This window comes from Epinephelus lanceolatus, chromosome 13 (genome assembly GCF_041903045.1).
Source record: "Epinephelus lanceolatus isolate andai-2023 chromosome 13, ASM4190304v1, whole genome shotgun sequence".
Classification (NCBI taxonomy): domain Eukaryota; kingdom Metazoa; phylum Chordata; class Actinopteri; order Perciformes; family Serranidae; genus Epinephelus; species Epinephelus lanceolatus.
Window position 1 is genome coordinate 21,427,297 of NC_135746.1, and position 24,554 is coordinate 21,451,850.

Here is a 24,554-nt window from a genome sequence, read left to right on the forward strand (position 1 = left end):
AGAGCGAAGGGATGTGATCCTGTCACTCCAGTTTTAGCCTCTTTACACTGGCTCCCAGTATATTTTAGAATGGATGTTAGGATTCTACTGATTCCTTTTAAGGCTCTTCATGGTCTCTCTCCCAGCTATATCTCCCACCTCTTAGTGCCGTACATGCTAAGACGTATTTTGAGATCCTTGGGCAGAGGTCTTCATCTGTTCCAGAGACCTGGCTGAAAACTAAAGTGGACAGAGCATTTGCTGTCAGGGCCCCGAGGCTCTGGAACAGTCTGCCCGATGAAATCCGTACAGCCGAGTCAAGGATCTCATAATTTCTTAAAACATACTTTTATCTGAGAGCCTTTTAAGTTCATTTAGACTCTTTTATTTCCTCAGTTTTTACACACAGAGGTGTTTTTATCAATTCTTTTAAAAGTTGTTTTCATGTCTTATCTGTTTCCTTATTCACATTCAAAGCACTTTGAAACTGTTTTTAAAAGTGCTTTATAAATAAAGATTATTATTATAATCATATTGGACCAGTCCCCTGGTGATATGGTTATGTAAATTACATATTGACCATTTTGTGACCAAATAAAAAAAGACACACTTCTCTGAACAGTAGAGATTTTAATAAACTTTTCAATTCACAAGTCTTGTTGCAGCTGACATGATTAGTTTTTATATTACCAAAATCATTGCAAAAATGCAGTATCATAAATATATGGCCATCTCATATATACTTTTTTGTACATATTAATTTCAAAGGTCCCTTAGTTGTAAAAAATAAGTGTGCAACCAACCTAAAAAATCTGGTGGATATCTGCAAAGTTCAGCACAGTATTTTCCTACCAAAAAGATAAATACTCTAAAGCTCTATCTTTATTTAAAAGGGCTGCTGCTGTAAAGTGAAAGATTGCTTTGATCTTGATGTTTTATTGCTAAACAGGCATCCCGATTATCTTACGAAATTTCATATAACCATGAAGTCCACGCAGTGAAGATGTATGATGTTTTGACATATATTCAATTAAATAAAAGGATATAAAAAGGCAATATTGGCAAAAGCAGAAGCATAGGGGATAAGTGCATTTACAAAAAATAAACTTCCTCTCAATATTTAAAAGATACAAAATGTGTGAAGGTGTGGAGTGTGACTGGCTGGCTGATGGATAACGGTCACATGGTGCCAGCCGGGAAAGGAGTGTGAAGATTAACAGGAAGATTTCTCTTCTGCTCTCCGTGAGGCAAGACGTCTTTTTTTCATGCCTCTGGTTCCACCTCCATCTCTACCCTCTTTGTACCCATCAATCCATCCTCTCACTCTCTCCTCTCCTGTTTTTTTTGTCTCTCAGTGCCAGTCTTCGTCATCATCATCCTCTCCCTCAGTTGAGTCTTCCTGGCTGCTGAGCTCTGCCTGCTCCGTCTCTCCGTTCCCATCTCCTCTCTGATTTGCCGCCGCTGCCGCCGCCGCCACCGCCTTCCTGGCCCGAAGTTCAGCTGCCGCCTGCTCCTCCTCCTCTTTCTGACGCAGCGCCGCAGCCTTCTTCTCTTGCTCCGCATGACTCTTCATGTGAGCGCTGCGACTCTTCACTTTGTAAAACACCCTATTGTACAGGAAGAAAACGACGTTACATGAAACAGCAGCTGTTTGGAAAGACTACAAAGTTGACTGAGCTACTGCGAGGAAGTGCGCTGAATATGAAAAAAGCTCTCGTTTCAAAATGTCTTTCTTTGCAACACTGTTTCTCCATTTTATTTCATGACACTTTTCATCACAAAGTCTTTTTTGTCGATCAAAACAAACAGAGCAGATTATTTCATATATTTTATCTGATTAATTGTCTAACTTATAATTTCCAGTTTTATCTACAATTGAAATCTTTCAATATTTTTGAAGATCAACATGACGAGGCAAACCACTTGAGCTGCTTTCACTGCAACCGACACACTGACAAGTCACTGCAGCTGCAAATCTCACCAACACTAATGAGACTGCAACACTGGGTGAGCAAAAATCAGAATTGACCATTTAGTGCAAAATCAAGATGTCACATCACAAGTTATAAAAGAAGACGTACCTGCCACACTTCTTGCATGGAAATATTGCATCAGGATCTGGTGGGGGCTTCGCTGGTGCTCTGCTCTTCTTTGCTGCAGGCTCGCCTCGTTGCCTGTGGGGTACTGACGGGTGGTGAGCCTCCTTATTCACAGCGTCTGGCTCTTTGATCACCAACACTGGCCCTGCCTGGAGGTCCAAAAGTAAGTAGATGTTAGTTTGACTGTTTTTGACTCGCATTGACTTTTATTAAACCTGATTGGGTTAATAGAAAGTGTGGTCTTTTAGTCGAACTGCCTCGCAGATCCTATAATACATAGTGAAATACTTACATAGTCATGAGCCTGTAGTGACCGAGCAACCCTGGCCTGCTGGCTGCTCTCGTAGGAAGGGTCCTTCTTCTCGTCTCCGTCCGTCTCTCCTTGAGTCAACTTGGACTGCTGTGAACTCTGTGCGATGAATCAAAGTAATTGCACAAAATATTAAAACAAACCTTTAAAATGCGAACTTAAACTCCTTAAAGGCTTAAAAACATGAAATGATCACATCTTTCTCGTAACCTCAGTCTACGGAAACACAGTTTGGCACACACATCCTGTAACACTCAGTGCTGAATGGTTAAAGACAACCTACTTTCATTTAAAAATAAAAGATGAAGAATTAGTTTCTAGTGATCATTTTGTTGCATTCCCACACATCACTCCAAGTTGACTTCACCCTACCTTAATGTCCACCACAGCCTCCGTGTGCTTCTCCACGGGTGAGTCTGGAGGGCCGAAGGTTAAAATCCCGTTGCGACCGACCTTCACCTGTTTCTTGTACGTGTAGTAAAACTCCACACACTGAGCCACAGTCTTGGTCCGCACCTTTAAAAATCAGTCCAACATACACATGCACAATTTCTTATAAATTAATGAACCTTTTCCACTGTGATACGACTGTGCGCATCTTGCAATTTGCATTTGTAGCATCAATATAGTGATGACAAACAAAACAAACAGTCATTTATGTGCATATCATTAGGGATGGAGCTTTAGCTGCTTTCTAGGGGTTGCTGCAGGGGGCCATTACCATCCCCAATCAGATTCTTAGGCTTATGAATTCCCTTCAAACATGCATCTACACAGCTGGAAACGAAAGTTGACAACAATGCTGCTGTCTGTACAATCATTATTCTAAGTAAGGGTGGAAACATCTCTCTATGCAACATGAGCTTAAATTCCAGGGATGACATTTAACACTTGAGCGCCAGTGCTTCCCAACCAAGCAGCACATCCGTTACCAAGAGTAAATATCCTGTTATGATAACTGAGCGCCATGCAGGCAGGTTTAGCAGAATTTTTTGACTGGGAAACCCTAAATGAACACAAATGTCATCCAATTTAGATGACGACAGACGGTTGCTACAGCAAGCTCACAGGGTGCTTTCAGACCTAGAGTTGTCTTGCTTTGGTCCCAATCAGGGACTAGTTTTGTTACAAATTTGCATAATTGCTTAGAGTTGGTTCGTGTTCTCACGGCAGCATTTATAACCAGACCAGATCAAATGTCTTGCATGAGAAAGCTGCTCTTGATTGGTCAGAATTTCCATGTGGGAAAAGTCCAGGAAGTAAACAAAACGTTAAAGAAGAGTACACTTGCAGGATAAGTGTGACACTTTCTAATGTCACAATGGAGGGACAACTACACAGGTTGATTTCAGCGCTGCTCATCGTGGACTATATTGCTGTCATTGTTCATTTTAGTCAAACCATACAGTTTGAAAATGAGGCGCGGCTCCAACTAGAAAACAATGTTTTGATGCATTGGATGTGCTGAATGTGCATATTAAGGCAGTACAGGAGGAGGTGCACATTAATAATCCTCCAGGACTGTAACATGCTCATGTTTAACCCAAACAATGTGTCATGTGACTGCAGCTGGTTTAGATCAAGGTCGGAACACGTTCTCACCACAAACGAACCGCACCGAAGTTCCTTTGTAACCAGACTGAGACCACCTCTTAAAGGTCTCGGTCTTGACAATGTGCGCACCCGAGTGCGATTGCTGTGTTCACACCTGCCCAAATGAACAGCACTTAGGGGGCAAACGAACTTGAGTTCAATTGAACCGAACCAAACTGGGCAGGTGGGAAAGCAGCCTTGGACTTCAGCCAGCTCAAGAGTGTCATGGTTGCACTGATGAACCCCCCCCCCCCCCACACACACACACACAGAGCTGATCAAGAATCAGACCGATAAGCAGATTCAGTAACACCAATGGTATCAATAAAATCTTTTCAACTTCCATCCCTACGTTAAGATGAGAGGCAGCTTGGCCTCATGCCAGTGGTATTGTTGCTGTTACTGTTTCTCAAAATGAAGACCACATTTCCCATAAATCCAGTTCAGTTACTTCCTGTCACAGAAAGAATATTGTTTGTATAGTCTAATTTTTTGCATGTTTGGAGCTTGTTTAGTTTTAACAAAAGGATTTTCCATTACATCAGAATTTGGCCTCATATTGTCAAATCCATGCACTGGAGAGTAACAACTGCAAGTCTGTACTCTGACCATCTTGTTTGTTTAAAGCAATTATACTAATACCTCATAATTATTGTGCCGATGATTTATAGGTGTTGTCATGCAACACAGAGCACATTTAATCATATTTAAATGTATTTCAGATTCATTTACACTGATTCATCATCGTCCACGCTGCAGGGTAAAACTAACGAGCGTACCAATTTCTGCACCATAAAGAAGTCCTTCCTGTAGGCAGAGATCCCCTTGTTGAAGTAGCGCTTCTCTTCTGCAGTCCAGCAGTCGGAGCCTGTTTGTAAATCAGACGCAGTGCAGTTCAATGTGTGCTCACAAGAGAGAATGAGGAAACGTTTAAAGAGAGGTTAGGAAATCAGAGACAGAAGGGGGAAGATGAAGAGACGAAGGGAAACCATGAGAGTCGACTGAAGTGATTTATGTCAAACAGCTTGTATTTTCCTGTGATGTCACAGCTCACCTGAGTAGTGATAACCTGCCAGGTGATGACCTTTGGGGAAAACTGGGTCCTGAAGCATCAAACGTCCCAGAGTTTCCTTAAAAGCAACGAGATTTATCACAGTTGGCACATTGTTCTTTAACAGGGTCTCTGTTCCTCATTTGAGTGCTTCAGCTGCACAACACTGTAAAACAATCCTGACGCTAACAAGTGCAAAGTTGCATAAAAAAGATCTGCTGGTGTCATTTTTTAGGATTTTGATTTCATTAAAAAGTTGTTCTGCTGACTGAAATCTAGTAATTTGAGTGAGTTACTATGAGTCACTATACTCACAAGGAAATCACCTCCACATTCATGTAAACAGTGTAAAACCAGCTCCTGGTTGGTTCCTCCGCCCTGGAGCACACTGCAACACGCCATGCTCATCAAATCCTCCACTATAGAAAAAAAAGAGAGAGAGAGAAAATGACGACACTTTGAAAGAATTAGTGTGGACCTGTGCAGTGACCGTTTAATACACTGCCTGGCCAAAAAAAAAGTCGCCACCTGGATTTAACTAAGCAAATAGGTACAAGCCTCCTATTGGATAATTACTGCATGGGTGATTATCTTTCAGCTGGCAACAAGTTATTTAACCCCAACTGGTGCAATGAGTTGCTTCTCATTTCCTAAACAACCATGTCGAAAGACACATCCCGTGGTCGTGGAAAAGATGTTAGTCTGTTTGAGAAGGGTCAAATCATTGGCATGCATCAAGCAGAGAAAACATCTAAGGAGATTGCAGAAACTACTAAAATTGGGTTAAGAACTGTCCAACGCATTATTAAAAACTGGAAGGATAGTGGGGACCCATCGTCTTCGAGGAAGAAATGTGGCCGGAAAAAAATCCTCAGTGATCGTGATCGGCGATCACTTAAACGTTTGGTGAGATCAAATCGAAGAAAAACAACAGTAGAACTCAGGGCTATGTTTAATAGTGAAAGTAAGAGCATTTCCACACGCACAATGCAAAGGGAACTCAAGGGATTGGGACTGAACAGCTGTGTAGCCTTAAGAAAACAACTAATCAGTGAGGCTAACCAGAAAAAAAGGCTTCAATTTGCTAGGGAGCATAAAGATTGGATTCTGGGGCAATGGAAGAAGGTCATGTGGTCTGATGAGTCCAGATTTACCCTGTTCCAGAGTGATGGGCGCATCAGGGTAAGAAGAGAGGCAGATGAAGTGATGCACCCATCATGCCTAGTGCCTACTGTACAAGCCTGTGGGGGCAGTGTTATGATCTGGGGTTGCTGCAGTTGGTCAGGTCTAGGTTCAGCAACAGTATGTGCTCAAAGAATGAGGTCAGCTGACTACCTGAATATACTGAATGACCAGGTTATTCCATCAATGGATTTTTTCTTCCCTGGTGGCACGGGCATATTCCAAGATGACAATGCCAGGATTCATCGGGCTCAAATTGTGAAAGACTGGTTCAGGGAGCATGAGACATCATTTTCACACATGGATTGGCCACCACAGAGTCCAGACCTTAACCCCATTGAGAATCTTTGGGATGTGCTGGAGAAGGCTTTGCGCAGCGGTCAGACTCTACCATCATCAATGCAAGATCTTGGTGAAAAATTAATGCAACACTGGATGGAAATAAATCTTGTGACATAGCAGAAGCTTATCGAAACAATGCCACAGCGAATGCGTGCCGTAATCAAAGCTAAAGGCGGCCCAATGAAATATTAGAGCGTATGACCTTTTTTTTTGGTGGTGACTTTTTTTTTGGCCAGGCAGTGTATGTGCATGCTCAGAACGGACTGACTGCTCGGCCTCTGGTAATGCTGCGTGCAGCTCAAGAACCGCTCATACAAACAACTTCAAAATCGACACTGTGCTTCCTTGGGTCCTGAAAAATAGACTTACGTACAGTACAGGCCAAAAGTTTGGACACACCTTCTCATTCAATGCGTTTTCTTTATTTTCATGACTATTTACATTGTAGATTCTCACTGAAGGCATCAAAACTATGAATGAACACATGTGGAGTTATGTACTTAACAAAAAAAAGGTGAAATAACTGAAAACATGTTTTATATTCTAGTTTCTTCAAAATAGCCACCCTTTGCTCTGATTACTGCTTTGCACACTCTTGGCATTCTCTCCATGAGCTTCAAGAGGTAGTCACCTGAAATGGTTTCCACTTCACAGGTGTGCCTTATCAGGGTTAATTAGTGGAATTTCTTGCTTTATCAATGGGGTTGGGACCATCAGTTGTGTTGTGCAGAAGTCAGGTTAATACACAGCCGACAGCCCTATTGGACAACTGTTAAAATTCATATTATGGCAAGAACCAATCAGCTAACTAAAGAAAAACGAGTGGCCATCATTACTTTAAGAAATGAAGGTCAGTCAGTCCGGAAAATTGCAAAAACTTTAAATGTGTCCCCAAGTGGAGTCGCAAAAACCATCAAGCGCTACAACGAAACTGGCACACATGAGGACCGACCCAGGAAAGGAAGACCAAGAGTCACCTCTGCTTCTGAGGATAAGTTCATCCGAGTCACCAGCCTCAGAAATCACAAGTTAACAGCAGCTCAGATCAGAGACCAGATGAATGCCACACAGAGTTCTAGCAGCAGACCCATCTCTAGAACAACTGTTAAGAGGAGACTGCGCCAATCAGGCCTTCATGGTCAAATAGCTGCTAGGAAACCACTGCTAAGGAGAGGCAACAAGCAGAAGAGATTTGTTTGGGCCAAGAAACACAAGGAATGGACATTAGACCAGTGGAAATCTGTGCTTTGGTCTGATGAGTCCAAATTTGAGATCTTTGGTTCCAACCGCCGTGTCTTTGTGAGACGCAGAAAAGGTGAACGGGTGGATTCCACATGCCTGGTTCCCGCTGTGAAGCATGGAGGAGGAGGTGTGATGGTGTGGGGGTGTTTTGCTGGTGACACTGTTGGGGATTTATTCAAAATTGAAGGCACACTGTACCAGCATGGCTACCACAGCATCCTGCAGCGACATGCCATCCCATCCGGTTTGCGTTTAGTTGGACGATCATTTATTTTTCAACAGGACAATGACCCCAAACACACCTCCAGGCTGTGTAAGGGCTATTTGACCAAGAAGGAGAGTGATGGAGTGCTGCGGCAGATGACCTGGCCTCCACAGTCACCGGACCTGAACCCAATCCAGATGGTTTGGGGTGAGCTGGACCGCAGAGTGAAGGCAAAGGGGCCAACAAGTGCTAAACACCTCTGGGAACTCCTTCAAGACTGTTGGAAAACCATTTCAGGTGACTACCTCTTGAAGCTCATGGAGAGAATGCCAAGAGTGTGCAAAGCAGTAATCAGAGCAAAGGGTGGCTATTTTGAAGAAACTAGAATATAAAACATGTTTTCAGTTATTTCACCTTTTTTTGTTAAGTACATAACTCCACATGTGTTCATTCATAGTTTTGATGCCTTCAGTGAGAATCTACAATGTAAATAGTCATGAAAATAAAGAAAACGCATTGAATGAGAAGGTGTGTCCAAACTTTTGGCCTGTACTGTATGCCCCTTTTCTACAGTCAAAGGCTGTGCAGTAAGAGCCTGTTGTCTGCAGCTCTTCATCAACATCTCACTGTGGCTGTTTCTGATCTTACTCTTCCTCCCTGCTGTATTATTAGACTTGTCTTAATTGAAGAAAAGCTGCTAACAAAGTGCTGCTAATTCAGTAATAACACATTTAATTTCCTATAGATTCTTCACAATAAAAGTTTTCTATTATTTTGATGTGTAAAAACTTTTATTGTGAAGCACCAAAATAAGGAAATGTTGGGTTTAGGAACAGGAGCCTCACACAACTTGTAATACGGCTGATAGCGAACATGAAACATGAAATAAAAACAGATATCTAAAGTAAAAACAGGACGCAGGCGAGAAACTAAACTACAAACGCCTTTCTGTGTGGTCTCCTGCAGACAGAGGTGAGTAGAGTCGCGCAACACACACACGCTTATTTTGGGGGCGAACAAGAGTCATCGGGGGTCGGCTGCGGCCGGCAAGACATCACTACTACCTGCTTGAGGGTGGGCGCGTCCGGCTTTTGGACCTACTCTGGAGAATGTCTATCTCTGGCGCGGCTTGGCATGGCACAGTGCGTCTAAACTGACGATGGAAACACCACTGGCTTTTCTCGACGTGGCCAAGAGTGACAATGGAAAAAGGGTAATAGTTGAGTCCCCTAGAAAGCTCACACTAACATTTTAAGGCTACAATTAAGTCAAAGCCCGACTATTTTGGGGGACTAAAGTGTTCATTTTGGAAGTCACGTAGCTGGTGCTGAAATGTTTGAGTTCACAGCAGTCAAAGTTGACTCAAGGAGAGACGGATGGAGACGACAAGAAGGACTCTTCCTATGAGAGCAGCCAGCAGGTGAGGGTTGCTCAGTCACTACAGGCTCATGACTGAGTATTTCACTACTAGTATCTCTCTTTCCTCATCCCTTGTTTCATGTACTGTGACGTTAGAGCAAGCAAGAGCTCGTGCTTAACACTGCACTTCCCTGGGTCCTCAGCACAGACTGTAAAAATAATGGAGATAGCTTACGTGACGTCACCCACTGGTTTATTGACTCTAGCTGTCAAGTGTCAAGTTTGGCATTTTGGCCGTTGCTATCTTGGTTTTGTAGAGCCAGAAGTGACCATATCTGGGCAAGAGGCTGGCGCTGTGGAGGGGCGAGGACTGGATCTGACTGAGAAGCTGATAACACGATTGACAGCCCTTATCATGCCTAACTTTAAGCCTTAATGAAATGTAAACAGGTGAGTTATATGAAGATTCACCCCTGTACAATTGTTATGAAGGAGGAATTAGCTATAGAGACCAAAACCGTGATTGTACCAGGCCGTAAACATGTTTATTTCTGCTGTAAAGTTTGGCATTTTAACATGGTGGTCTATGGAGACTGACTGGCTTCTGGAGTCAGCCTCAAGTGGCCGTTCAAAGAACTGCAGTTTTTGGCACTTCAAGTGTGAAGTCAATTGGATGAACGGTTGGCGAGGAAAAAAAAAGTTCACACAAAGAAAAGAATAACAACAATCAGTGCAGATACTAACTGCTCTCTTGGTCACCGTGTTTGAGGTTGGAGTCATCTATAGGGAGCCAAACCAGGTCAGCCTTGTGCTGGTCCAACTGGGAGCAAGGTTGATCCTGCATCTCTGGAATTTCTGCCTGGTACTTCAGCCCGATGTTGATACGTCTGAACAAGAGGGGGAAAAAAGTACATTGAAGTACATTTCTGATAAAGACGTCTTTTTTTGGGCCAGGTATTGAGAACGTCAGAGTTCTGTAGGGGCGGTTGTACTTACGGTTCAAGGCTCGCAGGTGTGGCGTCAGTGATCAAGGGCAGAACAGGAGGTGTGATTTCTGAACTCGCTGCAAATACAAAGAAACGTCCTTTTAGCCACTATCTGAGAACACCTAATGAGTAAAATTTGTCTGAGATCATACAGCTGAGACTTACTGGAGCGCAACAGGCTGCGTGTCGCAGATTTGGGTGTAGGCGGTGGCGGCAGGATCTGGTTGCTTACGGCGATGTTGGTCAGGAAGGTGGAGAAGTAGAGACCCGAGCCCTCGCGCACAGGAGACAGGATTGGTGGTGGCGTGTACGGGGGCAGGGTGAGGGGGTTGTCCGGCAGGCGGACTGGAGAGCGCAGGTTGCTCTGGTAGGCGGTGATGTTGGAGTAGAGGGATGGTGGGATGAAGGTGGATGGTTTGTGTGGAGGGATGATGAGAGGCTGGGGACGAGGTCGGCGCTTGAATTTGGATTTTCCATCCTCATCAGGCCCTGGATCGTTTTCCCCGTCCTGGACAGAACATTGAAGGTTTGATACTTTTCTTTGATTAAAAGTCATATTATTCAGCTGTAACTGAGCATGTAGGTGTGTCTGCTGTCATTTATTTTCCCATAACCAATTTATATCGATTATAGGGTTCTACCTGCCTGTTCAATGGAAACCGTTCTGCATTTTTTGACAGCAGATGAGTTTTAACCCTTCAAAACCTGAGCAAATTGACTTAATTACTTTTTAAAACATGGGAAGAACGCAATGAGCAATTAAAGAAGAAATGACCCAAAAAATTAGCAAGAAATTCGTAAAAAGAGAAAATTATTAAAAACAAGAAAATTAGCAACAAAAACAGAAAAAAAAAATCAAAAACAAGAAAATTTATGAGAAAAAAATCAAAAACAAGAAAATTGGCAACAAAACAAATAAGAATAAAAACAAGAAAATTGGAAAAAAAATAATAATAATATTGATTAAATCAATTAATTTATAATAACAATTTTAAAATGTAGTAGTAATAATTATTATAAACATAGTTTTATCCTTGATTTTTTCTTTTTTTGTGTTATTTTCTAAATCTAGTTTATTTAATTTTTTCGCGATTTGTGGGGCATTTCTTACCAAGTTGCTCAATGCCTTTTTTTTGGAAAGAAAATGCACCAATTTGCTCATGGTTCAAAGGTTTAAATACTTGTGAAAGGCATCTGCAACCAGGTTTCAAAGGGTTAAATATTGCTGCAAGTAATAAAAGACCTGAAGACACCTGAAGAAGAGCTGCAGGTGAAAGGCTGCTAAGCACAGTTGTTGTGTGGGAAACTACCCACTCCATGCATGTCATGTAACGGGATGGCAGTTGCAAATATTACTGACTAACTTCTTTATTAAGACAACTTAAGTTCTCTTGTTCCTCTGGCTTATGTGTGACATGACAGCAGCTCAAGTGTTGCTGTCGCCAAATCAACCAGGAATTTTACCAGACAGAAAATTAACAGGCGAACTTCTTCACATACTTACTTATCCCCACATCTGACTGGACCAAAGCACCACTTACTGGTGATTTTCAAAAATGGACACATATGTTTACATGTACACTAGTATTCTACTATCATTCTAAATATGACAATATTCTGAATTTGATAGGGAACATGTAAACAGCATATTTAGTTTGGATACTCCCAATTAGGCTTGACTCCGAATGTACTATTTTCCCCTTAACACATGTGGGATATGCCAGTATTACTCTACAGTATATCTTATGTTAGGAGCATTCTTTGGACATGTATACAGCACATTTGAAATATGCATCTCAATTGGGCTTTTTACCACAGTATGTGACACATGGCCTCTGGCCTGTTTACGGTTAGCTCTGCACGTTGTCATGGACGCACTGAACGCAAACCAACACGCCAACAGTTGGGGGTTAAAGGAATCAAAGAGGGAGGCTGTGCTCACACAGCTGAACGAGTACAAAAAAAACCTCCTGTTTTGACACAAAAAACCAAAATGACACAAACAGCTCCAGTTGTTCCACTTTTCCATATTTTGATGTGATAAACATCATGTTAGGGGACGTTATTCGGAGCTGCATGTAAATGAGAATATTTATTTCTATCAGCCGTGTAAACAGCTTAGAGTAGAAATATGGTCATTTTCAGAATAAGCTCAAAAAAAAAGATTTTTTTGTACACAAGCAGTACATTGTGTACTGGCTGAATCAGACTGCACTGTAAACCTACACAGCCAGTTTAAAACAGCTGTTTTGGAGCATTAATGAGTCATGTTATCGTCTAACCCGCTCCATAAACATGGCAGATTGGTTCCAGTGGATGTTTCCCGGACTAAAATCTGGAATCAGATTAAAAAGCGGGCTCCTCGTACTAATGAGAACTTGAACTTTGAAGCTGGTCAGTTCATCACAGACCTGCATCTCTATGGGGTCTAGAAGAAGTTACTTTACATGAGGCTGAGTCTAAATATCCATCTAAAACCATGACTTTTGTATAAGCTTCACTGTGACATGTACACACTGACAATCAGAGGGTAGGAACACAATTACAACGTCATGTCCTTGAGTAAAATTTAGGGATACTTGTACTTTACGTCATCCCTAGACAGGTTATTACAAATTGGTGGCTTCAACAAGCACTTCTTCACCAAGGTTAGCAGTGTGAGTAGCAAATATGAAACTGGAGCCAGCAGCCGGTTAGCTTAGTTTAGCTTAGCTTAGCATAAAGACTGGAAACAAGAAATAGTCCTGCACATAACTATATTACTTAAACAAGTGGTTCCCAACTGGTCCAGCCACAGGGTCCAAATTTCTCCTTAGTCATTAGTTCAAGGTCCAAACAGTGTAATACATTTGGTGTCATACTTGGGTTTGGCCATGCCATTGAGCTAGTTTGCTGTCTCTGTCAAGTAGCTGTTAGCAACTCACTCTACAACAGAAAATGGTCAAAATAAAAGCTCTGTGCTGTGCTGGAAATTCACTGTACTTAAAAATAAAGTGTTTTTTTTTTTTAGAAACACATTTACAAGTCATTTGAGGTCCATTCAGAATGGACCTGTGACCCACCAATTGGGAACCAGTGGTTTATACAAACAAAACAGGAGAGAACAAGGCTAACTGCTAGCTAGCTTCTTGCTAACCAGCTGCTGACTGTAGCTTCATATAGAGTGCTGCAGGATCGAGTCCTAAAACCTGGAAATGAGTTAGCATTTTTGCACCCCTGGTGCCCTTGTCTCTAAGTCCATGGATTTTTTGGTAAGACGCCTAAAGTAAGGTCTGTGGTTAATACAAGCTTAAGAGATTTTCACGTTTTCCTTTACCACATAAAGTACATTAGTAAATACCCTGGCTGTAGACTTGTAAATTCTGAAGCCTTTCCGTGTCTTAAAAAAGACGGTTGCTAACACGTGGCTAAATGAGACTACAGAGAGTCATCACGCCGAACACAGCTTTACAACCTCGCTGTGGTGGCGACGTTAAAATCTCAGACTGTGGTGTAGTTTGTTTATAGCCTAAAGTTAGCATTTACGCTTAAAAAAATCATAAAGGTAGTGTTCATTTGTGAAGATTATCTTGCTGAACAAAACATGCAGGTATCATGAACCTTATGGTCGCCACAGGGTTTACTTTCTGCAATGATCCCAAATCCAGTGGAAAAATCCTGTTGGCTTTTTGACAAGGGAACCAGGGCGAAGCTAACTACTGTGGTGGCCTACAAAAGAACATCATCCCTGCAGCACTTGAGCTGTGAGATAATTGAGGGTATCAAACTACTCATCTGACTCTCGACAAGAAAACAAATAAGGGTATCTCCCAGAATTTCTTACTATACCTTCAAGATTCAACACACAAAACACACAACATTCTGCTCACTTGTTTATGGATCAGTAATAATACTCCAATAATGTTCTATCAATAGGTACTTTCACTTTTGATACTTTTGCTGCTAATACTTTCATACTTTTATAAAAGTTAATTTATGAATTCTGGACTTTTACTTGTATCAGAGTATTTTCAAATTCTTGTATTTCAACTTTGACTTCAGTGACAGATCTACTTATTCCTCTCAAGGCAGTAGGAGGCTGATAATGTGGTTAAAGGTCACCTTAGGTCTACTGATATCAACAATAAACCAACGATCAAAGCAACGTAAAAGTCATCTCCTCACAATACTGACCTGGCCAAAACTCTCCGTTAGGGAATTTCTGAGCGATCGCCGACGAGCCACGATGACTGACGGTTTGCGATCGGACTGTCCCGCGGGCCGCTCACCTGGGCCGAATCGTCCCTGAGCCCAGCCGCCCTGAGGGTCTGTTTGACTCCTGTGCACTGGTACAGACACCGGGATAACCAGAGGCACCATGGTGGACTGTCTGCCTGAAGAGCCATCTTCCTGCTGACGCATCAAAGGAAAGAGGCAGGAAGATGAGAAGACATGGAGGATGGAAAAGGGATTGAGATATATGGTTTGAAAATCAGATTCATTTTCAAATCGTCTACAACAGTATGAAAATATATATCCTCCTGAGACTTGAACTTGTTTTTGGTATGTATTTTTAATTTCTCACAGCTATTTGGGATCAGTAGGACCCGATAAGTAAAAAAAAAACTAAACGTTGTCAACAATGATTAAGTCCCAATGTCCTCAAATGACACGACAGCAAGGTCCCAATGTCTTCATACGAGTACTTAAGCGTACTTAAGCATTTTGGCTTGTCACTGTTGCTAACAATGGTCAAATTTGTTGCCGTATCAAACTACAAACATTATTAATCATAAATAAACAATTTTCAAACATTAAATGTGATCAGGTTTTGGACCTTGTCCACTTTTCTGTCAGGATCGGCTGCAGACTGACTTGGCAGAGATGGCGGCCATCTTGTTTTTACATGCATTAGTGTACTGTACTCTTACTACCACTAGATGGCACAAAACAGTGTCCATGGACAAGGACAACAGGTCTAAATTAAGTAGAATAGTATACGATAAAGTAAACCCAAATATGATGACCTCATATGAGGACACAGGGTCTCAGGAGGATAATCAATGGATTTTAACAAAATTATCTAAGATTATTTTCACAAGTTAAAGAAAAAGCACGAAAGATAGCCATCACACGAATGACAAGACATCTTAATTGTCTTGCTAACCAAAACTTTCAGTGTAAAATGATATAAAACTTTAAATGCAGCAAATTAATTGGCAATAATGGGGCAATTGTGGTTTATTTAATGACTGAAGCAATAAATCAATTATAAAAGTTGTTTCTTTACTTTTCTGTCGATTGATTAAATGACAAATTGTTTCAACTATGGATTATATAATTGAGAATGAATAGCTAATTAGTGGCCACTTTACTTTAAATGTTGCATTTACTGAGGAACATTAATAATTTTGAATACAACTGGTAAAAAAAAATCTGCAGTGCTGTTTCTCTCATATGCAACTTAAGGATTGCACTCTTTTTTTTAAATTAGATGAACACAGTGGTTTTATTACCACATATTTCCATGAAGTTGTATCCAGAGGAGTGCTCACGTCTCCCTTGTATTTAAGGTCAGCATTTTCACCCATCCTACATTCTGCTAGCTGCAGTAACATGTAAATCAGATTTATGATTTATACTTAAAGGTAAGACCCACCTAAAAGATTTCAATCTCATCACCTGCTGTTTGTTAACCACACACACACCAGTTCTGGGTTGTGAATAGAGATATAAACCTGTTTGGTGTGTGTGCTGGGGAGTAAACTGTGGGAGTGTAGCTGTGCAGGTTGACAGCCCGGCCCCTCCCTGGCTCTGCTGAATGACTGGGAAGGAGCCTGAGGAATGTGGAGGTGTGCAGACATGCAGCTGCTCCAACTGCTCATCCAGCATGTGCACTCTTCACAAAAACCTACAAGCCTGATAACCCCCCTGAGGGAAGAGTACTACAATGTCCCTGTGCTGAGAAAAAAACTTGACGAAAAGTGGAGTTTAACAAGTTTTTGGTGCTCAATGTCCATTCGACACAGAGTAAATCAAGAAGCCGGTTCCAGTGGGTGTGCCGTGTAGCATGTAAACACCGTAAATCCTGAATAACTAGGTCAGTGTCAGAAATTAGCAAGGGCCATGGGCCATTTGGCCCGCAATTTATTCAAGAATGCCCCCAAAAGCCATGTTCCGGGGGAACAAAATTGCCCCCGTTTTCGAAACAACTATATGTATTTATATTTTTAACGGTATTACATCTGACATTAAAGTATAATTTTATTTTCATTAAATTAATTTACCGCCACGTCTACAACTCATTTTCCAGACATAATCAACAAGATTGCACTGATTACGTGAGAGTAATCTGACAGAGAAGGGGAGGGGGCTTTGCTGTACCATAAGTATAAATTAACCATTTCTTGGGTGATCTGTGTCTACAAAATGACAAATTCATGAAAAATTAAGGTAGAATGAATGTTAAATTTTAAATTAACTTACTTCCAGGATGGCATCTAAGGAATTTATAGTAATTTGGCCTTTTTAACAGTAAAAGTAACTGTAATGTGGTGAAACATTAGTACTGCTATCAGTAGATTAATGGTTAAATCATCACATTTAAACTGGTTGAATTATAGGAAATCTGAGTGATATTTTGCAACCATAACTTTATGTAACCCATTATTTGTTTCATTTATAGTGGTTTCTACTGAAGAGTGAAGACACTATCTTAGTTGGTTTTGCTTTTCATGTGCTTATTGTTAGAACATAATTACAATTTTTTGATGGCCCCCAAACATTTTGAAAATGCCCCCATTTTTAGACGGTGGGGGCCAAAATTGCCCCCAAAATATTTTGTTAATTTCATACCCTGTACTAGGTTAAGTGTATCATCTTTCCTTCAGCGATAAAAATGAGAGCAATCTCACAAATCCAAAAGTTTCTTCAATCTTCAATAATAGCTGTTTTTCAGGTCGCACCAGAATCACATGCATTGCACATGTACATTCACACTGTTCTGCACGGTGTGACTGCGCACACTTGTTAAACAGCCTGCTGTAGCCGAGGCTCGACAGCTGTAGGAGTCAACAGACCCAAGAAAATGATTTTGTAAACCATAGGGAAGTTCTGCATAGAAACAGGGTTCTTCCTCTTTGTGCAGCTGCTCGCCAGCTTTGCCAGATGAGAAAATTTGCTCTTACGTGCACAGATCAGCCCTCGTCTTTGTTCCTCAAGTAAGCTGGGCCTCAAGGAATAGTTCAGCCACAAAATGACTATTTGTTTATGAATTAGCAATGCTGTGTTTGCCTGAATTTGTCAAGAAAACTTTGTTTTTTGCATGCCTCCACAGAAAATAACCAACATATTGCTTTATTGATTGACTGGGGAACATGCTACGTCAAATCATCCATTTACAAAGTCTCACACAAGTCATACATGTCACATTTATTCATTCATATGCTCAGTACTTTCTGAACACATGCATTTCCACTAAACTTTAATGTTTACTAAACTGAAAGTAAAACATAAACTCAAAAACCACGGTATTTTTTTAGCAAAAATGCATGTGTTTGGGAAGTAACAGTTGTTTTGATGTAGTTTTGCTGTTGTTAAACGTGGTCCCCGATCAATCAATCGATATGCTCTCCATTTTCCGTGGAGGCGTGCAAGCGTTAACAAATTTTCTTTGTAAATTAAAGGTAACACAGCTTTACAAACTGATTTACAAATGGTCAATCTGTGGGTGAAGTGCTTTTAAACAATTATTTTTGCATTAAAATTGCTATAAATAAGCAATTAACTACAGCAGTGTGTAATAAGTGTTTTTAACCTTGATCATTTTAGCAGGCTCCATCACTGACGCCTGCTGGGCCAGAGTCTCCAGGTTGATCTCCTTAGACGCCCTCCTCCTCCTGCGGATGACCCCTCCTGTCGTCACTTCCCCTCCTCTCACAGCCTGGGTGCCTGCTACTCCGTTCTGGGGTGCTGGAAGCTCTTTGGTTGCTTGAGACCAGATGTTTGTCGAAGGGGGTCCCAGTGGGGACTGGCCTTCTCTGGAAAGGCGCCGCGAGCGCCGAGGGGCAGCTAGCATCGCATCTGAAGGCTCTGCGGGATTTGTGGCGACCTTTTCAGGGCATGGATCAGGTGCGGATGATGCGTCACTGACTTTCGCCTCTGGTTTCTGCTGCAGCTCCATTGGCTGGGCATCCTCCTTTTTAGTCGCAGCGTCAGGTGGACCCGGCTCAGGAGGCTGAAAAGTTGCAATGTTTTGGGTTTGTTGCTGTTTTGGTTGCACCTGTGGTGGTGTCGTTTCTTGCTGTGGCACAGATTGTTGTGGCACTTGCTGCTGTTGTTGCATTTGCTGGATTTGTTGCTGTCGCCCCTGTATCTGTTGCTGGTGATACTGTTGCTGCATTTGCTGCAACTGTTGTTGCTGCTGCATTTGATGCTGCTGGATTTGGTGCTGCTGCTGTTGCTGCAAATGTTGGTGCTGTTGCAACTGAAGGTGGTGCTGCTGCAACTGTTGCTGCTGCTGGTGATGGTGATGCATTTGTTGCTGCTGCTGCTGCTGCTGCTGCTGCTGCTGCTGCATCTGGTGCAGCAACTGCTGTTGAGATTTAGGTTGGTCGCCGTACGGCAGGCCCGACATCCCCTTGTTGCCTGGAAAAACAGAGTAATAACCTGATGAAAACTGCTGCTTGCTGGGCCTGAATGTGGTCTGGAAGGGCTGCAGCATGGACCCCTGTAAAGTGTGAGAGGGCACGTGGGGCTGACCCTGGAGCTCCACGCCCTTGTGGGCGTGCTGATAGGCAGCCTGCAGCTGAGCTTGGTGCATTGCAGCCGCAGCATGCTGCTCCCACTCCAGCCCCCTCCCCTGAGCTTGAGCCTGGGCAACATCTCTGTAAACCTCAACAGGTCCTGGCAGTTGATTCTCTCCCCCCATTGGCAGAGCTACACCCTCGTGGACTCCTTTATGGAACGCCATCTGACCTCTGACATTCACTCCACCCATGTAGGGACCAAAGTTCTGCCCCCAGGCTGGCACGGGAGCTTCCTGAGACCAGCCGGGGGGCTGCACCGAGTCCTGGTGCATCCACTTTACTTGAGCAGCCTGCTGATAGTGTGGTAGACTCTGGGGCCCTTTCTCATGGTTGTAAACACCAGAGCTGCTTGCAGAGTCACTGTGGCTCGACTCTAAGGCCGGAGGTCCCATACCATAATACACCTCCCCTGAATGCTGCACAGGCTCCTTCATGGCTGCAGCCCGATGCTTGCCGCTCTTGTCAGTATTAACTTGAGGAGGAAGACTCATAGTAAATATCACAAGGTACTGTTGGAGTCAGAGCTCTCAATCTTAATCTCTGGGGGATGCAAACTGTGACTGCCTCTGTAGTGTGCTGCTCACTGCCTGTGGCTCAGGAACTCTTTGTTTAATTGTGTATACAGAGGTATCTGGGAGGAAATATAAATCCCAACTGAAAGTGCAGGGTGGGGAGCACGCAACCCTCCTTCCACAATCAAATCTGAGGTTTCCTGTCCATTCTTCTCATCCTCTTTACGGTACCAGACCTTGAAAGAGAAAGGAGGGGGTTAGACACTTTCTTTTTCTCTGAGGACAAGCACACAAAGTTTTCACTCGCCGTTAACTTGCCTGCAGCAAAGAGGAAACTGAGGCCTACACGAGCAAATAGCCCAGTCAGTAAAGTGAGAATCAGTCAGAGAGTGTGTGTGTGTTGTTGTAAGGAGGAGCAGACCTATATTTTGAAGACAGGACGTGCAAACAGGAGCTGTAGAAGCCATAAGAGAAGCAACAAGGAGGCGCTCACTGTGTAGCTGCCATTTGGCATAACAAGAAATACAGGAAACGGAGGGGCTCGTGCAATCACCCGAGCGATAGCCAGTGATGTTATGTTAAAATCAGCAATAAGGAAGCGCCTGTAGAAGCAGTTGGGCAACACGGCAGATTAGTGAGCATGAGTTAAACACGGTGTATCTACCTGATCAGTGGCGCACGGAGCTCTCCATGGCCAGCTCCATGGAGTCACTTTGGTTTCGATCAAAGTCGACTGCATGCAGCTCCATGAAGGGATTGTGCGCAGCGAGTGTCATAACTCTGACAACTTTCCCTCGAGTTTCACAGCGCACAATATGGCGAACAGGCGACTTTACAATCCCACGATGACATAATCCAAAGTCCGGACAGGCTTGGAGAGGCGCATTAACGCCGTGGGCACAATGTTGCACACTAGTATCCGTCAAACCGTGCACTTGGGGGAAAAAAATGTCCACAACTTTCTCCCCGCATCAACGAGTAAACCACACACGACACGGTGAGAGTGTGGAAACGGTGCCGTGCAGCGGCCTGCTCTGGTATTTCCGCTGATTTGCACACGTTGCTGACAAACCCCGCAGCTCCGCGCGCGCTGCGTGTCGGTTTATCCAGAGTGTGTGAAGCGCTGCGAAACTGCGCAAACATGCAGAAAGTTGTGCACCCCAGGACACACCGCCTCACCCCAAAACAGCTCAACTCACATCCTGTTATCCAATCCGATTGTCTGGCCACTCCCATCGCTGTATCCGTGTTCGTTTGTTTCGCTGTCGCGGCCGCCCGGAAAGCGGAGACTCACCTCGTTACACGGAAACAGTTTGCTGTGGGTGAAAGCAGGGCTGTAGGTAGGGTTTGTAAAGCACTGGGGTCAGGCACATGCAGCCCTTCAGCCCTGCAGTTATTATAGACAACTAAAAATAAACAAAAAACTGAAACAAGGTGAGAAAAAAAATTACTTAACTGAAAAAAATGACATAAAAAATAGAATTTAGAAAAAAATATCTGAAACAACACTGTGTAGGACTACGATAAAAACAAATTATAATACAATAAAAAAATACAGGCTACAGAAAATGTCTATCATTTGGTCAACACAACAAGCATGATGAGGCGTTGCTGCATATTTTTGAGTCTACATGCTTATGAATGAAATACCTCTGACAGATACCCCCTGTATTATAATTTAAAAAAAATACTAAAACTAATATGGGAAAAAAAACTCAGATAAACTACACATTTTTAATACAGTGCTTATGTGTTCACAGTGGTTATGTATGTATATGAGGATTTTTTTTTAATCATTAGAAGTATATTTTACATTTAAATACTTTTTAGATATTTATGTAGTCACATGCTAACTTGTAGTTATTACATCTCTATTGGTTGAATCAAGAGAAAAATATAACTCATAATTTGTATGCAAACCATGAATTAAAGTTCACCTGCTTAATGATAGATAGATAGATAGATAGATAAATAGATAGATAGATAGATAGATAGATAGATTGATCGATTGATCGATCGACCTCAGTGGACATTTGTCTTTGGCTTCTCTCAAAAATCAGGTACAGACAGACACACAACACAATACACCATTAAAAATGTACAATTTAAAAATAAATATGAAACAATAGGGCAAATAGGAAGGTAGGACCAATAAGTTATAAACATAAAGGACCTCATATATGTTCTAACTGATTCTTAGGACCTTAAATCAATGCCAAGATGGGATCAGCTCAAACTCTGTACAATGGACGAAAGGCGTCGGCAGTTATATGTTTAGCCTTCCTGTATACAGCACTGTTAATTTCCTGCTGCTGCAGCACCATGCACATTTAAGCGAGACAATGACGTTCTTAAGCAATACATCTATTAAAACAGTTATTCTGACTCAAGATAAATGTCTGTGCATAAACACAGTCAGAGCTGTGTCCATGTGGCCTGCTCAGTTTCCTCCTGGACAAAATGTCAAAGCACAGCTGATGGAGGGGAAGTGTCATGTCACGGCTGCATCTCTGCCTCAGCGCACTGCAACGTCCAGCAGGCGCTGCAGGTTTGTAGCTCACAGTGAAGCAGCAGGGATGAGAGTGAGCAGATTTAAGTCTGGAGCCGTTGCGAGATTATTGTGCTGGAATCTTTGTTTGGATTGGCCGCTGCAGCACATTGTGAGATGACGTTGCAGTTTGCTGTAGCAAAAGTTGAGCTAGGGTCAAGTCTTTTTGCCAGATGACCCTGTGGTTTTGATGCACTGATGGACCCCCTAGTGTGTCAGATTAAATGGCATCTAGCTGTAAGGTTGTAGAACTGCAACTTCTCCTGTGTGCCAGGCCTGTAGAACTGCAGCAGTTAATAGGATAACTGAAATGGCCCTGTTTAGAGCCAGTGTTTGGTTTGTCTGTTCTGGGCTACTGTAGAAACAACATGGTGGACTCTGTGGAAGAGGAACCACTCCGTGTATAGATATAAACTGCTCATTCTAATGTGATGAAAACACAACAAGTCTTAATTTTAAGTGACTATAAACTGATGAAAGCATACTCACGACTATTGCCAGTAGATGCATACAGACCTATATTAAAAATTGCAGTAAGTTTAAAATTGCTTTGTCAAATTTCAAGTTTATTGGTCACATACGCAAAATATCTCTACATTGTGCAGTGAAATGCTTTGTTGCCCCCTCCAGTACTGTGCTCAACATAATTATAAATAACAAATTTCTGTTTATAGGTAGATAATGAACTTTATCTCTAATGTTAAGAGATGTAAATTATTTATATATTTATTCAAACAGACGTGTATATGAAGGGTCTATCGGGATAGTCCATTCCTTACTTGATTCACATAATCTGGAACTCTTGACTTTGTTAAGGAGTCATTGGGAGGGGACACTGTTTTCTGATGAAGTTTGGAAGAAAACTTTAGATATGACACATTCCTCTTCAATCTGCTAATGACATACAATTATCCAATTCAAGATTTTGAATCTTCTTCTGATACAAAGTAAGGTTAGATAAGTTCACGCCTAGTGTGTGACTCATGTAGGCATGCACCAGCCACCCTTTCACATATGTTTTGGCTTTGTCCAGAACTAAATAGTTTCCAGCATGCAATTTTTAAAACCTTCTCAGATGTTTTGGAAGTGCGCATAGAACCACGTGCCACTACTGCAGTATTTGGAGTAGCTCCACAAGATGTATATTTTAGTTATCGGGCAAAAAATATGTAAGCCTCTGCATCTTCCTCAGCTAGACGACTTATACTGCTGAAATGGAAGGAAACATTTCTTCCAACCTTCCAGCGTTCATTTGACTTTGGAGAAAATTTGCTTTTCTACGAGATGATGTGCTCAGAATTTAAATCTATGTAGAAAAATCAGACACCACTGATATTGCAGTAATATTGACAGTTGCCGTCTTTTGTTGGGATTTTTAATAATTTTTTAAATGATAAGTTGTGTTTTTTCCCCAGTTGTCTATTGCACTTCTCTAACTTAATATTTTTTATTCTATGTCTCACCTACGATTGTTGTCACACTGAAATCTTTGTAAGTACTTGTAATTTTTTGTGCAGTTGACTCTGTTCATTCCCTCCAGGGTGTCAAGTTTTTGTGATTGCAACAGTTAAAATAAATTCAGCCAGTCCCTGTAAATTCTGTGTGACCTTGCAATTTTGTCCAATCACTGCAACTTTGTCTCAGATTTGACTATATAGAATGGGTAAAATCTCATGTCAGTAGAGCTGGTTGCAGCGTATTGATCCGCTCATCCTCTCTTTGCCCTACTCTCTTTCTCTGGTCATCATGACATTACTGCTGCACCTGGGTCAGAGTCACACACAGTGACAGGGATGACTGTTAAATTCACACGGCTAATGTTACCCAATGTTTATTAACAGGTTTGTAACTGAGTCAAGCCATTTAGGGCCTTCACACGTGAGTTGTTTTAGTTCACGCCAATATTGGCTGTGAAAATGCATCATGATGTGCATCCTAAATAACTGTAAGACGTTTTCTTTTTTACAGTTGTTACCATGATGGGGTGCCCATTGGCTCACCTAGTGAAGCGGGCACCCCATGTACGGGTGCTGTGTCCTTGCCGCAGCTACCGGGGGTTCAACTGCAACCCACGGCCCTTTGCTGTATGTCAGCCCCCTTCTGTTTCCCCCTTTCATGCTGTATCTACCCTATCAAATAAAGGCAAAAGCCCCCCAAAAAATCTTTAAAATATTTATTTAGGATCTACTACTTTTGTATGACTTTAACTTTCAACTTTCTTGAGCAAAAAAACAAAGTAGTAGTGTATGTGACAGAAGGAGATGTGTGTGGTTGGGCGGTGGTGGTGGTGGGTTGAGGGCTTATCAATATTTTATCTAGAGCACCAGAATTCCCTGCAACGCCCCTGCTCCTCTGATGGT

At 42.2% G+C, this 24,554-nt stretch overlaps 1 protein-coding gene across 3 annotated transcripts; it reads right to left on the bottom strand.

Moving 5' to 3' along the window:
- Positions 1 to 596: 596 nt before the first annotated feature.
- mideasa (mitotic deacetylase associated SANT domain protein a) lies at positions 597 to 20,882 on the bottom strand. Of its 3 annotated transcripts, none has more exons than XM_078173877.1 (13): positions 20,311 to 20,882; positions 18,144 to 19,882; positions 14,522 to 14,740; positions 10,514 to 10,856; positions 10,359 to 10,425; positions 10,122 to 10,249; positions 5,348 to 5,451; positions 5,036 to 5,111; positions 4,761 to 4,849; positions 2,761 to 2,904; positions 2,371 to 2,487; positions 2,061 to 2,227; positions 597 to 1,586 (listed from the first exon to the last, which is right to left on the bottom strand). In XM_078173877.1, exons 2-13 carry the CDS (start codon positions 19,623 to 19,625, stop codon positions 1,331 to 1,333), a joined length of 3,192 nt encoding a protein of 1,063 aa, XP_078030003.1. In that variant the 5' UTR covers positions 19,626 to 19,882; positions 20,311 to 20,882; the 3' UTR covers positions 597 to 1,330. The 3 variants fall into 3 exon arrangements, with proteins under 3 accessions (XP_078030003.1, XP_033504985.2, XP_033504984.2); XM_033649094.2 differs by having other exon boundaries at positions 10,107 to 10,249; XM_033649093.2 differs by having other exon boundaries at positions 10,107 to 10,249; positions 14,522 to 14,737; positions 20,311 to 20,880.
- Positions 20,883 to 24,554: the final 3,672 nt, after the last annotated feature.

Coding starts and splice junctions, on each gene's coding strand:
- mideasa (XM_033649094.2), bottom strand. CDS start 19,625: ATGAGTCTTCCTCCTCAAGTTAATACTGACAAGAGCGGCAAGCATCGG. Junction 10,857..14,521: donor TAACGGAGAGTTTTGGCCAG/GTCAGTATTGTG, acceptor TGTTCTGTCCAG/GACGGGGAAAACGATCCAGG. Junction 2,905..4,760: donor TCTTTATGGTGCAGAAATTG/GTACGCTCGTTA, acceptor TGATTTTTAAAG/GTGCGGACCAAGACTGTGGC.